We start from the raw sequence: 14,367 nt of genomic DNA on the forward strand, positions 1-14,367 counted from the left end.
TGGTCCCTACCCAGCACCCATAGAATACACCTGATGGGAAATAAAGGCATGAGGCTTTCCCAGCACATCATGTGCTTATGCTGTCACATTTCCTTTTCCAGTTGGACAGGTGAAATATAAGGGATAATAAAATACACCCAGGGAATGTGGGAAGGTCAAAAGACAACAGGTAAGAGTTCACTGCTTGGCTTCTGATGCTCTGTGCAGTCATGGACTGTATGAAAGGAAATATCCCCAAATTTGGTGGGGGAAGTCATAATGCCTATGAAGAAATGTATGAATTTGACAAAGGTTTGTGTTGGGGGTGTCTGTAAAAAGATACGGCACAGTATTAGATTCCTAGAACTGCTGTAACAAAGTACCACAAATTGGGCGGCTTAAAACTATAGATACGTAGGGGCACCTGGCTGGCTCAGTCGGTAGAGCATGCGACTCTTGGTCTTGGGGTTGTGAGTTCGAGCCCCATGTTGGGTGTGGAGATTACTTAAAAATGAAATCTGTAAAAAAAAAAAAAAAAAAGATTCTTACATAAAAAAAAAACCCTACAGAAATGTATTGTCTCACAGTAAAACTTCAAGTCTGAAATCAAAGTGTGGGCATTATGTTTGTTCCTTCTGCAGCCTGAAGGGAAGAATCCTTCTTGGCCTTTCTAGCTTCTGGTGGTTGGCTGGCAATGCTCGGCTTACAGCTGCAACACTTCAATCTCTGCTTCCATGGTCACATGGTACCTCCTCTCATGTCTCCATCTGGATCTCTCCTCATAAAGACACCAGTCACATTGGATCAGGGCTCACCCTAAGGACCTCATCTTATCTCATCTGCAAAAACCCTATTTCTAAATACTGTCACATTCACAGGTACTAGAGGTTAGGACTTCAGCAACTTTGGGAGGAGGGGAGGACCCAATTCAACCCGTAATAGCATGTAAAGGTGCCTGTGCTGGATCTGTGGAGGTTGATCAGACACAAACCTTGCCACCTGAGAACTGAGGGCCCACTGATGACCTATTCCTATTGTGAAGGTCAGAGAATAAGACTAGGAATCAAACTAGGAAACCATGGCCTCATTCAGTGAAGCCATTGGTTTTCAAAGTGTGGTCCTGGACCAGCAGCATCATCATCATCACCTTGGAACTTGTTAGAAATGCAAATTCTGAGGCCCCATCCCAGATGGGCTGAATCAGAAGCTCTGGGGGTGAGGCCCAGGGAATCGTTTTAACAAGCCCTCCAGGTGATTCTGATGCACACTCAAGTTTAATAACTACTGACCTAGGGGTCCTGGCTCAGTCAGTTAAGCATCTGCCTTGGGCTCAGGTCATGATCCCCAGGGTCCTGGGATCAAGCCCCACATCGGGGCTCTCAGTAGAGAACTTGCTTCTCCCTCTCCCTCCCCTTCTGCCATTCCTCCTGCTTGTGAGCTTTCTCTCTCTCTGTCAAATAAAAAATCTAAAAACAAACAAACAAACAAACAAAAAACCACTGACCTAGACCAACCCCCCACTGAACAAAACAAGTGGGAAAACTGAGCCCTATAACCACAGTATTACCCCCACTTACTGAGCACTTACCATCTTCAGGCAGGCCCTTGCCATGCATCACCTCATTTTGTGCTCACCCAATGCAACAGATACTGTTGCTCACCCCATTTCATAGACAAGAGAGCAGAGGTTTGGAGAGCCTTACGTTAAAAATGAGTACAATTCCAAAGCCTCACAGCTATTAAAAGGTGGTACGAGGATTAGAAACAAACACCCCGACAGATGTGGCCAGACCCCAGCTCAGATCTATTATTTTACCCATCCTGGTTGGTCCTGGCTCGGGGAGACTGGATCCTTGGGCTCCCAGGCAGTCTGGGGCTAGCTCTGCCCTGGAAGAGCTTACAATATGTGGGAAACCAGCCAGAAAGAATGAGTCACACCCCAGGACACCCTCCCTGGCCTCCACCACTATCTCTCCCTTCCCTGTCCTTGCCTATCCTTGCCCTTCTCATCCTGGTGCTCTTTGGCCAATTTCTTGTCTTTCTTGCTTACCCCTCCCCTGAGGCAGGTGTGGCTCTATCATGTTCACAGTTGTATCACCCATGCCTGGCCCAGAATGTGGCATTAGTAAGTCTTCAATAAATGCGTATTGAACGAAAGAATAAATTTTGAAAAGTACTTCCACCATACCTTCTCATTTTCAAATGCCTTACTAGCAATATGTGTACCATCAGATTTGGTAATTCCACATTCAGCAATTTGTCCCAAGGAAATTATCAGACACACACGCACCGATGTATAAATAAGAATGTTCGCTGTAGTGCCATTTACCATAGTGAAAACTGTAAATAATCTATACATTAGAGCATTGTGCAGTTACGGAGTGTGAAGTTCTCCAAGGCTGATCATGCAGGGAAATGCTTACCATAGGGTATCATCCTTGACACCAGGAGTCTCACAGATATCATGTTATCTGACCATCCTATTAGCCTCCTAGACTCTCATTCCCATTTTATAGATGAGAAGTCAGGTTCAGAGAGGTAAATTGCCCCAGGTCCCACAGCCAGGTATGCTGGGAGCCATATCAGGGCTCATTCCATCCCACTGTTTGTACACATATACATACATACATGGAATGGAAATGTTTTTTTAAAAAATACAAAAAGCTATAACTTTGCTTTTAGAGTCTCCAGGCCACAGGGCTTCTGGGCTTGGCCTGTGGATCCTGTGCATAACTTACAGTGACAGAGTCATATACAGTACATAGGACTCTACTTGTTGGAACAGCATTTGACATCTGTTGTCTCAACCAATACTCACAGGATCCCCATGAGGTGGGCAGGGAGGGACAATCTCCTCATTACCTTGTAGAGCAAAGGCATTGTACCTTTGAGAGAGGGAGTGAGAGCTGGTCAAGGTCACTTGATGAATGAGATATGGCTGTGTAAGCTGCTTCTGCCCTCCTCCCCCTTCTCCCCCCCCCCATTTATCATAGCCCTCATACCACCTACCCCCTGCCCATGCTCCCCCTCCCTTATAAACAACAATGAAATCCAGGAGCCACTAAGGCCAGTAAGACCAAAGAGTAAATTTCTGGGCAGTGAAATCAATTCATTTTTAAAGACAGCACATAATTGAGACAGGAGGCACCTGAATGGGGGTATCATCTTTCCCAAGGTGACCGGAATGGGCTGCTGGGGTAACAGGGGCTTCACCTGAAATGGGCAGAAATGGGCAGAGTGCATCGGCTCCTCTCACCTGCCTGAGTCCCCAGCACTCCAGAACCTGGAGAAAATTGCTGGGTACAGGAAGGAAAGAATTAGATCAACTTGTATTTGGTTGTTAAAGAGGTAATAGTTTCTTCCAGAAGGTACAAAGGAGTAAGCCTTAGTGTCCCTTCCCAACCCCCCCCCCCCCCATTCTGCACCTTCTCCACCCTTCCTGTCTCCCAGTCTCCTTCCGGGAGACAAACACTCTCCCAAGCCTCTCTTAAGTCCTTCCAGAGAAAGTCTTGCATATATGCAAATGACAATCAAATTTAAAATCCACTTCCTCCCCCTCTCCGTGCTTTTAGACATGTTGAATAAGGGACTCAGCAGCACTGGATTTTTGTCTTTGCTCTGTCACTTGCTATTTTCCCTAACTCAACTTCTCTAAGCCTTACTTTCCTCATTTGTAAAAAGGGGCAAAAATCCACCTAGGGTTGGTGTACAGATGAAATTGGATGCAAAGCTATATGAATAATTCCAACTTTTTAATTAAATACTATAAATAAATATGGAGTAGGCCTGGGTCACTCTGAAGAGGTGAATCAATGAAGTAGCTACATTTGGAGCCCCTCCCCAGAACTGAGAGTGTTATAACTCCCCCAGGAGAAGTGTGGCTGCTTCCTCTGGGACTGAGCAAGCTTTTGTCTCCTTGGTCTGAGGATGACAGTTCTGGCTTAGACCTGGGGCCTTGACGACGTTGCATTCTCTGTCACACACTGATTTTGGAGGCCCCATCCCCTGAATCTCTATCGTGAGTCTCCTGCTGCCACCTGACAGTCGTATTTCTAGTGAGGGTGGCTTCCAGCTCCTGGGTCAGAGAAAGGCATCTAGGCAGGGCTGGGAAGTCACTGACTGACCTTGACCCAGCCAACCAGTTGTCGATTAATCTCCACAACTCTAACTTGCGGGAACTGAGGGTCAGGGCCTAGAAGAGGGAAACTGAGATAACCACAGAGATGTAGGGGAGTCAGGGAGGAAAAATGGCTGATTCCTTCACAAGGTCGGCCAAGAGCAGGGCCTGAAATAGTCTCCTCTGGTCAAGGTCAAATGGCCCTTCACCTCCTGTTGGGTACAGGTCCCTGGCTGGGATCATTTGTCTGTCCTTCCATCCACCCATCTATTTGTCTCCCCAAAACTGCCTGCTGAGGCCTAGTCAGAGACAAGGCCTATCCTTGGCACAAGGCCACATCCTAAGATGAATCAGATTGGGCGGCCTGAAGCCAGTGGATGGAAGATAGAGGACGCCCGGGCAAAGAGGGAACGACAAAGACCAAGGCTTGCAGGTGGGAAAGTGTTGGGCCAAGGCAGGCAGTGAGGTCGAGTACAGGGTGGAAGGCCTGAGTTCCCAGCAGGTGTGCCAAAGGTCATCAAGAGGCAAGGAGAGGAAGGACAAACAGCAGGCTGTAGAGGGACAGGGAAAGAGTCCTGCAGGGAAGGAGGAAGCAGTGAAGAGAAGAAGAGGGTGGGAGGCAGGGTCTCAGGCTTGGTTCTGTGAGGGAGCTCTTGACCATCTGTCCTCATGCCCGCTGGTTGATGCTACTTCCTCCCCACTCCCCCTGTGGGGTCAGGGGTCTGGATTGCCAGTCCTGTCCCCTCTCCTACCCCAGGCTCCTAGACCCCCATTACCATGGGACCCCTGCCTCAAGCACCAAAGAGAAGTGGTCAAGAGTACAGTGTCTAGAGTGAGACCATCTGGGTGGGAATCCCTTGCAGGCTGCGCAGATCATTTACCTCTCTAGGCTTCAGCCCTCTCTCTGTGAAAGAGGCCTCTTGGAAGTACCACTCAATGTTAGGGTAGCTAAGAGAGTTAGATGGCAGGAAGGACCCACAGCTTGGCCCAGCACCTGCCATAGTGTCTGGTTCCAGTTCTGGACACCTGATGGTCAATGCATTTTGCAGTTTAGAGGGGACTCTCCAATCCCAGAGGATGCAGGACCCAGAGTCCGGGTCCCCGGTAATGGGATTTGCGGCTCAGGGACAAGCCCCGGGATGGGATGGGATGTGGAGAAACCAGAGCAGTCCTCAGCACAGTACAGTTCGGAGCCTGTGCACGTGAAAAGTAGGGAGAGTCGTCTAGCCAGGGCGGGGGAGGGGAGATGGGGAGTAGGGAGAGAGCTTTAGGTCCCCAGACCCCCCCACCTGGACTCAACTCTGGGGTTCAACTGGCCTGCGGGCCGGCGCGGGAGGGGCACCGCTGGCCTCTTTAGCCCTGCTGGGGGTTGGGGGGGGCGGGTCCCCGGGGAACTGCTCCTCCCGCGCGCCGCAGCTTTAAGAGGCTGCTCGGCGGTAGCGAGCGGGCCGGAGCCGCAGCCGGGAGTCAGCGGAACTGAGCGGAACAGGCAGGTGCACGGCTGCGGGGACAGCAGCGGCATGACCGGCCACCACGGCTGGGGCTACGGCCAGAACGACGGTAGGTACAGACCCCGCCGGCCCCTACCCTCCGGATCTAACCCCCGACCCTCAAGCCCAGTCGGATTTCCTGGACCCGCAAGCCCCCCACCCTCCGGCCAGACCGGGACCCCGCTCTGGTCCAGCGCCCATAACCCCGGCCACCTGCCGGGCCCGAGCCCTTGCTGCCCGGCTCCTGGCCCAAAGTCCGCGCTGCGACCCGGCCGGCCCCGCCGCCAGCGAGCCACCCCGCGGCTGAGCGCGCGTCCTGCCGCCTCCTCCGCGCAGCCCCTGACTGCCGTTCTCGCCCGGACCTGGGCCCCAAACTCACTCACCCGCGGCGGGCACAGGGGGCGGAGGTGGCCCTGGGCAGCTGGGGGCGGTTGGGGCGGAGCGCTGTGCGCGGGTGTCTATGCGGGGAGCGCGCACGGCGTGTGTGCGGGGACCTCCCGGGAGCCGGGCTCTGCTGGACAAGGGCGCGGTGTCCCCGAGAGAGTTTCCCCGCGGAAGTGTCGGAGCTTTTGTGTCGGCAGGTATGTGAGGGAAGGGGGAATTTGGGGGTGCACGCGTGTGTCTGGGTGTCTACATCAAGTAGGGTGTCTGAGCACGTCCTGGTGTGAAGCGTGGGAGCGCATGGCCCACATCAACCTCCTGTCTGGGAAAATAGCTCCCTGATCCTGCCTCAGTTTCCTTAAGATGCAGAGGAAGGGAGAAGAGGCAGAGGTGAGAGCCAGATGGCTTGAATGTGGGTCTGGGGCAGGTCAATTACATTTTGGGCTATTTTTTACCAAGCTGGGGTGGGGGTGTGGGGTAAGGGCTCCCCGACTCCATCCGGTGAAAAATGAAGACCCAAGATCCACGCTGCCAGAAGGAAACCCCCGTCAGGGTAGGTGGATGTGGGGAGACAGGGAAGTGCTGGTGAGAGGAACACTCCTCATCTCCCCTTTTCTGGGAATCACTCTTTGAGGGAGGGTGGAGGTCCTGGGCTAGTCTCGGGGTTAGGAGGTTGCAGTGGGCCAGAGGGAGCTGGGGAGGTGCAGTGATGTGTCTGGTTCCTTCTTGGACATAGGGACATAGGAGCATACTTTGGAGGGGAGACCCCCAGATCTGGGCATGGAAAAGCTAGAGACATTCAGAAAAAGGCAACAGAGACCAGCAGAGTTGGAGAGAGAGGAAGAGAAGGGGCAGGTGGGGAGAACCCATAGAAGATCATCTTCCCTCTAGCACCTGCTCTGAACTAGGTTCTGGGTGCTTCCTCCAGAAGCAGAGTCCCCTGACTGTTAGTTCTGCCCACCAGCTCTGAGCATACAGTATCCTACATGGCCTGCCCCACGGGCTTGCCACCCTCAGGCCACTGCCCCTCACCCAGCCAGACCTGGGTCATTCAGTCTAGGGGCAACAAGGGAGGGAAGGACAGAAGATAGAGGTGCGGGCATGCAGCATGCCCGCAGGACTTCAAAAATAACCCAGTGGGTCTGGGCCACGATTCTGAGTCATCCACTGGGGACACAGCTCTGTCGGCACCTGCTGCTGTTTTCTCAGGAAAACTTAAGAAGCCAAAAACGGGGAGAAGCACCAGCCGGCAAAAGCTCTAAAAATAGGTTGTATCTCAGGATGTTCCCCAGGGAGATGCCGAGCCTCTCGGCTGCAGATGGAGCCTCTGGGAGGCAGGTGGTGGGCGCTCGTGGGTGTGCACGCAGGTGTGTGTGTGTGTGTGTGTGTGTGTGTGCGCGCTTGCACGAGCATGTGTTTTGCTATAGTCTTTTATTGCAGACCTGGGTTTGCAACAGTGGGTGTTTGTGTGTGATGGTACATATGCGTGTATCAGGTGCAGTCAGCAGGACTGTGTGTGTTTGTACTCATGTATGTTGCTGGGCCTGGCCACTCTGGGCCTGACAAACCCAGGTCACTGTACACATATGTGTGCACATATGAAAATCTCTATAGATCTGTAGGTGCCAGGGGAGGGCAGTTGGGCTGCCCATGCACATGCTGTATGTTTATATCCGTACCCAAGTTTGTGTGTGTGTGTGTGCGTGTGCGTGTATGTGTGTGTGTGTGCGCACGCGCGTGTGCATGAATGGTCCTCAGTTCTTTCATCTATGAAATGGGGATCACGCTGCTTTCTGCTTCACAGTACGGTTGTGAGGAGCAAGTGCATGTCACAGAGCCAAAGCTAGGTTGACTTTAGCTTTTGTTATTGTTATCACAAACATCAACACGAATGTGCTCAAGGTGTGGGAAGAGGTCAGATACCTGGTACGGTCAGGTCAGGGACTTCGGAGGCCTGGGGTCCACTGTGAGCGTGCACTGGGAGTTGCGGAGGAGTCCCTGCCTAGAGCGGCCCCTGGGCTTGTGGCTATATTGTGCTCCCTTCCATGAATTACCTCTCTGGGCCTCCTATCACCTCTGGGAGGAGAGCTTTAGTGAGGCCATTTTACAGAAAGGAAATGGAGGCAGACAGGGAAGTGGCTGAGCTGGGACTGGACAGCTCCAAAGCAGGGGCTGACATCTGAAGGGATATCAGGAGATGGTCCCCCCCGGGCGTCCTCAGCCTGCAGCCCAGAGATCCCAGCTAGCCCGAGCCCTTGCCCTCTCCCCACCTGCAGGCCCCTCACAGTGGCACAAGCTGTATCCCATTGCCCAGGGAGACCGCCAGTCACCAATCAATATTGTGTCCAGCCAGGCTGTGTACTCGCCCAGCCTGAAGCCACTGGAGCTTTCCTATGAGGCCTGCATATCCCTCAGCATCGCCAACAATGGCCACTCTGTCCAGGTGGACTTCAATGACAGCGATGACCGAACTGGTAAGTGGCCCTTTCCAGAGGCTGGCCCCCCTCCCACTGAGGTCCTCACCCTGCGTAGGGGCAGGCTTAGGAAGGGCAGGTTGTTGTGGTGGGGAAGGAAGGCTCTACCTCTCACCAGCTCTGAAGCCTTGTGCTGAGCCTCAGTCTCCTTATGCAAACAATGGGAGCAAAAAGACCCTCTTTTCCTCTCTGGGGTCATAGAGAGGAAAAATGAAAAACGGAAGTGATGTTTGTAGTGCTGGCATACAGCAGATCCTCAAGAAAAGTGAATTCCCTTCCTTATCTTCCATTTACTGCTTTAGGGCAGGTTTGTTTTCACTCCAGGCCCTGTCACTGACCTGCTGTGTGGCCGAAGGCCAAGCCCTCCTCCCTGTGTGATCTGGCCAAGCCCAGAGACAGAAGGGAGCTAGAGTGTTCTGTGTGCCAGGTCCCTTGCTAAGGTCTTAGGACGCTCTTTTATTCCTCTCAAGAACCCCCCTCTAAGATGGGCAAGCAGAGACTCAATGAGCAGGGAAGCCCAAATCAGCTTGGTCCAACTCCAAAGGTCTTGTCTCCAGACCATCCTCAACCCCAAGATTCCAACCAGCTTGGGCCAGAGGAGGCCAGCAGGAACTTACGACATCTGTTTACCCTGGGTTGAGAGTCTGGCTTCTTTCATAATAAATTCCTAGGCAGAAGCCTCAGGAGTGCTCCTCAGTGAAGAGATTTTATTCTCATGAACAGGTCTATGAAGGGTGGAGTGGAGCAAGGAGGGAAGCTGCTAGAGTTTCTTATGTAAGGAAGTAATTGGTACTCTGCCCCTCTCCACCTCTCCCTCCCCCCCACACACACACACAATGAAAGCACACAAGGGAGCTTAATGTTTCAAGCAGAAAATCAAAAAGCAGAGAAGAGGAGGGAAGCCAGAGAAGAGTGATCTTAGTTGCTTAGCCCTGAGTTCCCTGGTAGGCTAGGAAAAAAGGGAAACAGGACCAGCTATAGTTCTTATTGCAGAAGGGAAGAAATCCAGCAGACCCTCAGAAGAGAGACAAGCCTTCCTGATACAGAATTTTTAATAAAGCCTCTCACCAGAGCTTGGGGGAGGGACATGGGGCTCTTGATGACCCTAAATGACAGTTTTTAAAGGAACAGTTTTCATATGATTGTACCTTGTAACAGCCTTCAGAGGGCATTGAGGCTTCACCTCAGTAGCTTAGTGAAGGCCATTGTTGTCGGGAAGTGGGGAGGGAGTCCAAGGGGGCATGCCTCTGGATCACTGATCCAGTGGCTTACTTTGAGGCCTGACTGGGGCTTCATCTCCTACCAGAATGCCCAGGCTTGAGGGGGCAGGGAGTCAGTGGAAAGAGATTGAGCCTGGGACTGAGACAGATGGGGCTCTGCCACTCGCCAGCTGTGTGACTTTGGGCAGGACACCTGCTTTTCTGAGCCTCAGCCATACATCTGTCCAACGGGGGTGATAACATGTTCCTCTCAAGAACGCTATCGGGTTCGTGCCAGCAGAGTGCTGAATACATGGTGAGTGCAGAGTGAGTGATAGTATATTCTATAGTCAGGACAGAGGGAGAGGGCTAAAGGAGCCAAGTTCAAGGGGTTAGGTAGGGAGTTTACTCCCTGAGAGACCACACTGCAGCATCCCAGTTGGGGCATGCTCAGACGGGTGGGGCCCCAGAGGTCACATCAGGGAGCTCAGCCTGCAGGCCCTCCTGCTACTGCGTCCCCAGGATGGGACAGCCTGATCGGGCCCCTGCCATGGCCACCCTCCCAGACTCCCTTTGTCAACCCTCTAGCAATGCTATGGACAGATCCTGCTTCTTGGGTAAGGCCAGGTGGCAAGGAAGGGCCTTTGGACTGTTAGGTCATCCTCCTCCTCACAGGGCCCACAAGGGGCAAGGCCCTGCCCTGGTCACCCATCCTGGACGGGCCTCAGAGGGGAACTCTGAGCCTAGGGCCGTCACCTGATCCAAGGGTTCACATTCAGGCCTCACCGGGGCTCCCTCCACTGCCAGATCCCTTTCACCTGGAAATTCAATCAGTCCCAGGAGGCCTTGTGCATGGCCCCAGCTCACCAGGTATCAGGGTGAGAAAGTCACAAAACCAGCACAAGTAGGGACCTCCCAAGAGGCCACAGAAGATGGCCTGGGCCTGGCCATCAGAGTGTGGACCCTCAGGAGCTGGTCTCTGGACAACACCAGGTCCTGAGAACGCTCAAGGCTCTAGGGAGACAGTGTGATCCGGCGAGTAGGGGCTTGGGCTCTGGACTTACGAAGGATATACAGGCTTATATCCTAGCTCAGTGCCTTGCTGTGTGACCTTGGCCAAATGCCTTGCCCTTTCTGTGCCTCATTTTCCTCCATTATAAGATAGAGATAACAATAGGTTCTGTCCCTCATGACTTCTATAAGGCTTCTAGAAGGACTAAACACAAGAATCCTTCTAATCTAGCCCTGGTCAGGGATCCAGACACGAGAGGCCTCTTGTTAGCGGAAATGGGGGCCTGGGAGACAAGGTCCCAGCTTCCACGCAAAAGTGGGCGGGAATGGGGAGGATGGCCAAGTGGACCGGTGTACTCTGTCACTACCTCTGCCACCTACAGGGCCCAGGGGACTGGGTGAGGATGGACCCAAGCCTAGTTAGCCCAACGAATTTTCCAAATGAAAACTTTCTCCCGCCCCTGGACACTGGCCTGGGCCTGGCACCACCACCTGCTGGGAGGTCTGGGATCTCTCACATCAGTGACTACACACCCCACTTCTTCCTGCAGTTGTGACTGGGGGGCCCCTGGATGGGCCGTATCGGCTCAAGCAGCTCCATTTCCACTGGGGCAAGAAGCACAGTGTGGGCTCAGAGCACACGGTAGATGGCAAGTCATTCCCCAGTGAGGTAAGGGCCCTCTACCGGAATCCCTGTACTGTTTGGGGAAGGACAGGAGAGTCAGGGACTTGATGGGTGCTTGGTGTGGGGCTCTGGAGAGGGTGAGGAGGGGCACCCAGGGGGTTTGGGAGAGACACCTTCCACCTGCCGCCAGCACAGGGTCTTCCAACTGAACTCTGCCCACGGATATGGTCTGTATATCCAGAAGGAGTTTTCTGAAGGACAAGTCCAGTCCCACCACACGCTTGCTAACAACCCCTTACGGACTGAGCCTGGCATTCAAGGCCCTGCACGTAGTGGCTTTGCCTGGCCTCCTCTTTTCCTGACCTCTCCCCAAATGGGCCGGCATATGATGAATCTCCTGTCCACGCCCAGCTCTTTCAAACCTCCAGGCTTTTGCCTACGCTATTCTCTCTGCCTGGGGTACTTTTCACCAGGGTTCCATCTGATAAGCCCCTACTTACTCTTGGGTCTCAGCGGCAGGCACCGCCTCCTCCAAGATGTGTCACTCGGGAGGGCCATTATCTATCTCACAGCTCACTGAGGGCAAGGCCTGAACCAGATTCCTCTGTAGGTCACCTGGGGCTCAGGAAAGGGTTGGGCCCAGAGCAGTGTGGATGTTATCTGCGACCACTGGGGGCTCTGCGGGGCCCTCCCAGAGGCCTGGGAGGTTTAACAGCCTTACCCCTCTTGCAGAGGGGCCAGGAGTCCAGTGGGAGTAAGGGAAGCCTGGCTCTGAGCTCCCATGGCCCCTCGGAGGCGCTAAGCACTGGCCTTGCCCCTGTAGCTGCACCTCGTTCATTGGAACGCCAAGAAGTACAGCACCTTTGGGGAGGCAGCCTCAGCACCTGATGGCCTGGCTGTGGTCGGTGTCTTCTTGGAGGTAAGGGGTGGTCACTTGGGCCAATAGGGGCACAGGAAGCCTGGCGCTGCCCCTCGTTCCAAACATGGTGGGTGCTGGGCTCACTCTGCCCTTTCCCTGACAGACAGGGGATGAGCACCCCAGCATGCACCGTCTGACAGATGCGCTCTACATGGTTCGGTTTAAGGTGAGACTGGGGGTCCATAGCCCTGACCCAGAGCAGCCTGGCGGGAGGGAGGAAGAGGCTGGAGCAGAGGGGGAGCCCAACCACCGCTCCAATCTGACAGCAAACCCCTGCTGAGATGAAGGGTACGGGCGAGCAGCCACAGTGCCCTGCAAATGACTCCTCTTCCCCAGCGTCAGTGGCCTCGCGGAGTGCCCAGCACATCACCTGGTTGGGTATAGGACTGGTAAGATGCTTGTTGAGTCAGTGGCCATCCTACAGGCAGCTAAGGGCAGTTGGAGGACGTGGCAGAGACAGAACGTGGAGACCAGAGGGCTCTAGGAGCCGCAGGGTTTACATACTGGCAAACAGGTGGACAGGGCCCAGGCCCCGGGGGGAGACGGCATCTGGTATCACAGACCTATGCCCACATTTGCATCAGTGGGCCAAGGAAAAGCCTAAATCCTACCGAAAGCAAAGAGTGGGGAGGATGCTGGTTTGGTCCTAGTGGCAGGTCTATGCTGATTCCTGGGTTTGCCTGCCCTGCCCCAGGGAACCAAAGCCCAGTTCAGCTGCTTCAACCCCGAGTGCCTCCTGCCTGCCAGCCGGCACTACTGGACCTACCCGGGCTCCCTGACGACACCCCCGCTGAGTGAGAGCGTCACCTGGATCGTGCTCCGGGAACCTATCAGCATCTCCGAGAGGCAGGTGAGTTCTCCCAGAGTCCCAGGTGAGATGGGAGGATATGGCACTCAGGGTCCCTCCCAGGGAGTGCGACTCTCCCAACCAGCAAAGCTACAGCTTATGGTCCCACCATCAAGGCTCCCGTCTTTTGCTAATAAACATTTAGATTCCTTTTTTGTTTTGTTTTGTTTTGTTTTAAAGTAGGCTCCATGCCCAACGTGGGCTTTGAACTCATGACCCTGAGATCAAGGGTTGGATGCTCTATGGACTGAGCCAGCCAGGCGCTGCCCCCCCACCCACTTTTTTTTTTTTTTTTTAACATTTAGATTCTTGGTTGGGAGGTCGCTTGATTGTTAGTCATTAGGACATAACCACAGGCTAAGAGGCGAGATCCCTGGATCCTAGGATGATCCCTACTGTGTTAGAATCGGAATCCTGCATCTGTTGATAAGTCTTAGCTAGATGGATTTGGAACTGGAGCTAGGTGGAGCAGGGGCCAGGTTCAGAGGCCCCTTCGTGGGTCGATAACTGAGGTCAGGATCCCAAAGAGAGAACAAGTAGGGAGGAGGGGGAATAGGACCTCGGGGTAAGAGGCGGGAGAGGTGCAGCTGATTGGCCAGGTATGCCAGAAGATGTGTCTGGGATCAGAGAGGACCACAGCACCCCCATTCTGCCCTGAGTATCTCTTCCACCTTCTCAAGATGGAGAAATTCCGGAGCCTGCTTTTCACCTCAGAGGACGACGAGAGGATCCACATGGTGAACAACTTCCGGCCGCCACAGCCACTGAAGGGTCGTGTGGTCAAGGCCTCTTTCCGGGCCTGAGCCGCCCGCCTGCCCAGCCGGCCACTAGAGCACCATTTTCCCAAGGGCTTCCACGTCAGCAGACACCAAACCATCCGAGACTCCCTGCCTGGGGGGTGCTGTGGACCACCCCCTTCAGCTGGCTTGCTCAGTGGCCACCCTGGAGGATTCTTGATGGGACCCTCAAGTCAGGGGACACCCTTCAGCTAAGAACAGGAAGGACAGGAGCTGAGCATGGTCCAAGCCGAAGGCTGCCTCTGCCCTCCAAGACCCAAAGGCCCCTGGGACTCTCCTCCCTTCTTGCCCCACTGGCAGCGGCAGCAGCCCCACCCTGAGCTCACACTGTGATGGACGAGACCCAGCTCTCTGGGGCAGGCAGCTGGCATTGCCAGGAAGACTCAAGCAATAATTAGAGGGGGGCAGGGCTGCCCTCTCAGCGTTACCTCTTTTGCAGGCCTCTGCCATGCACGCACCTCACTGCCGGGCCATTAAAATCAGCACCCAGCCTGCTGGAGATGACATGGCCTTTTCCCTCCAGCCACC

At 54.0% G+C, this 14,367-nt stretch overlaps 1 protein-coding gene across 1 annotated transcript; it reads left to right on the forward strand.

The window, feature by feature from the left end:
* Positions 1-5,616: 5,616 nt before the first annotated feature.
* CA7 (carbonic anhydrase 7) lies at positions 5,617-13,845 on the forward strand. Its single transcript, XM_028096341.1, has 7 exons — positions 5,617-5,656; positions 8,244-8,441; positions 11,203-11,321; positions 12,100-12,195; positions 12,299-12,361; positions 12,890-13,045; positions 13,723-13,845. Exons 1-7 carry the CDS (start codon positions 5,617-5,619, stop codon positions 13,843-13,845), a joined length of 795 nt encoding a protein of 264 aa, XP_027952142.1.
* Positions 13,846-14,367: the final 522 nt, after the last annotated feature.

This window comes from Eumetopias jubatus, unplaced genomic scaffold, assembly GCF_037043125.1.
Source record: "Eumetopias jubatus isolate StellerSeaLion01/CBP00866 unplaced genomic scaffold, mEumJub1_p1.0 scaffold_10, whole genome shotgun sequence".
Taxonomy (NCBI): Eukaryota; Metazoa; Chordata; class Mammalia; order Carnivora; family Otariidae; genus Eumetopias; species Eumetopias jubatus.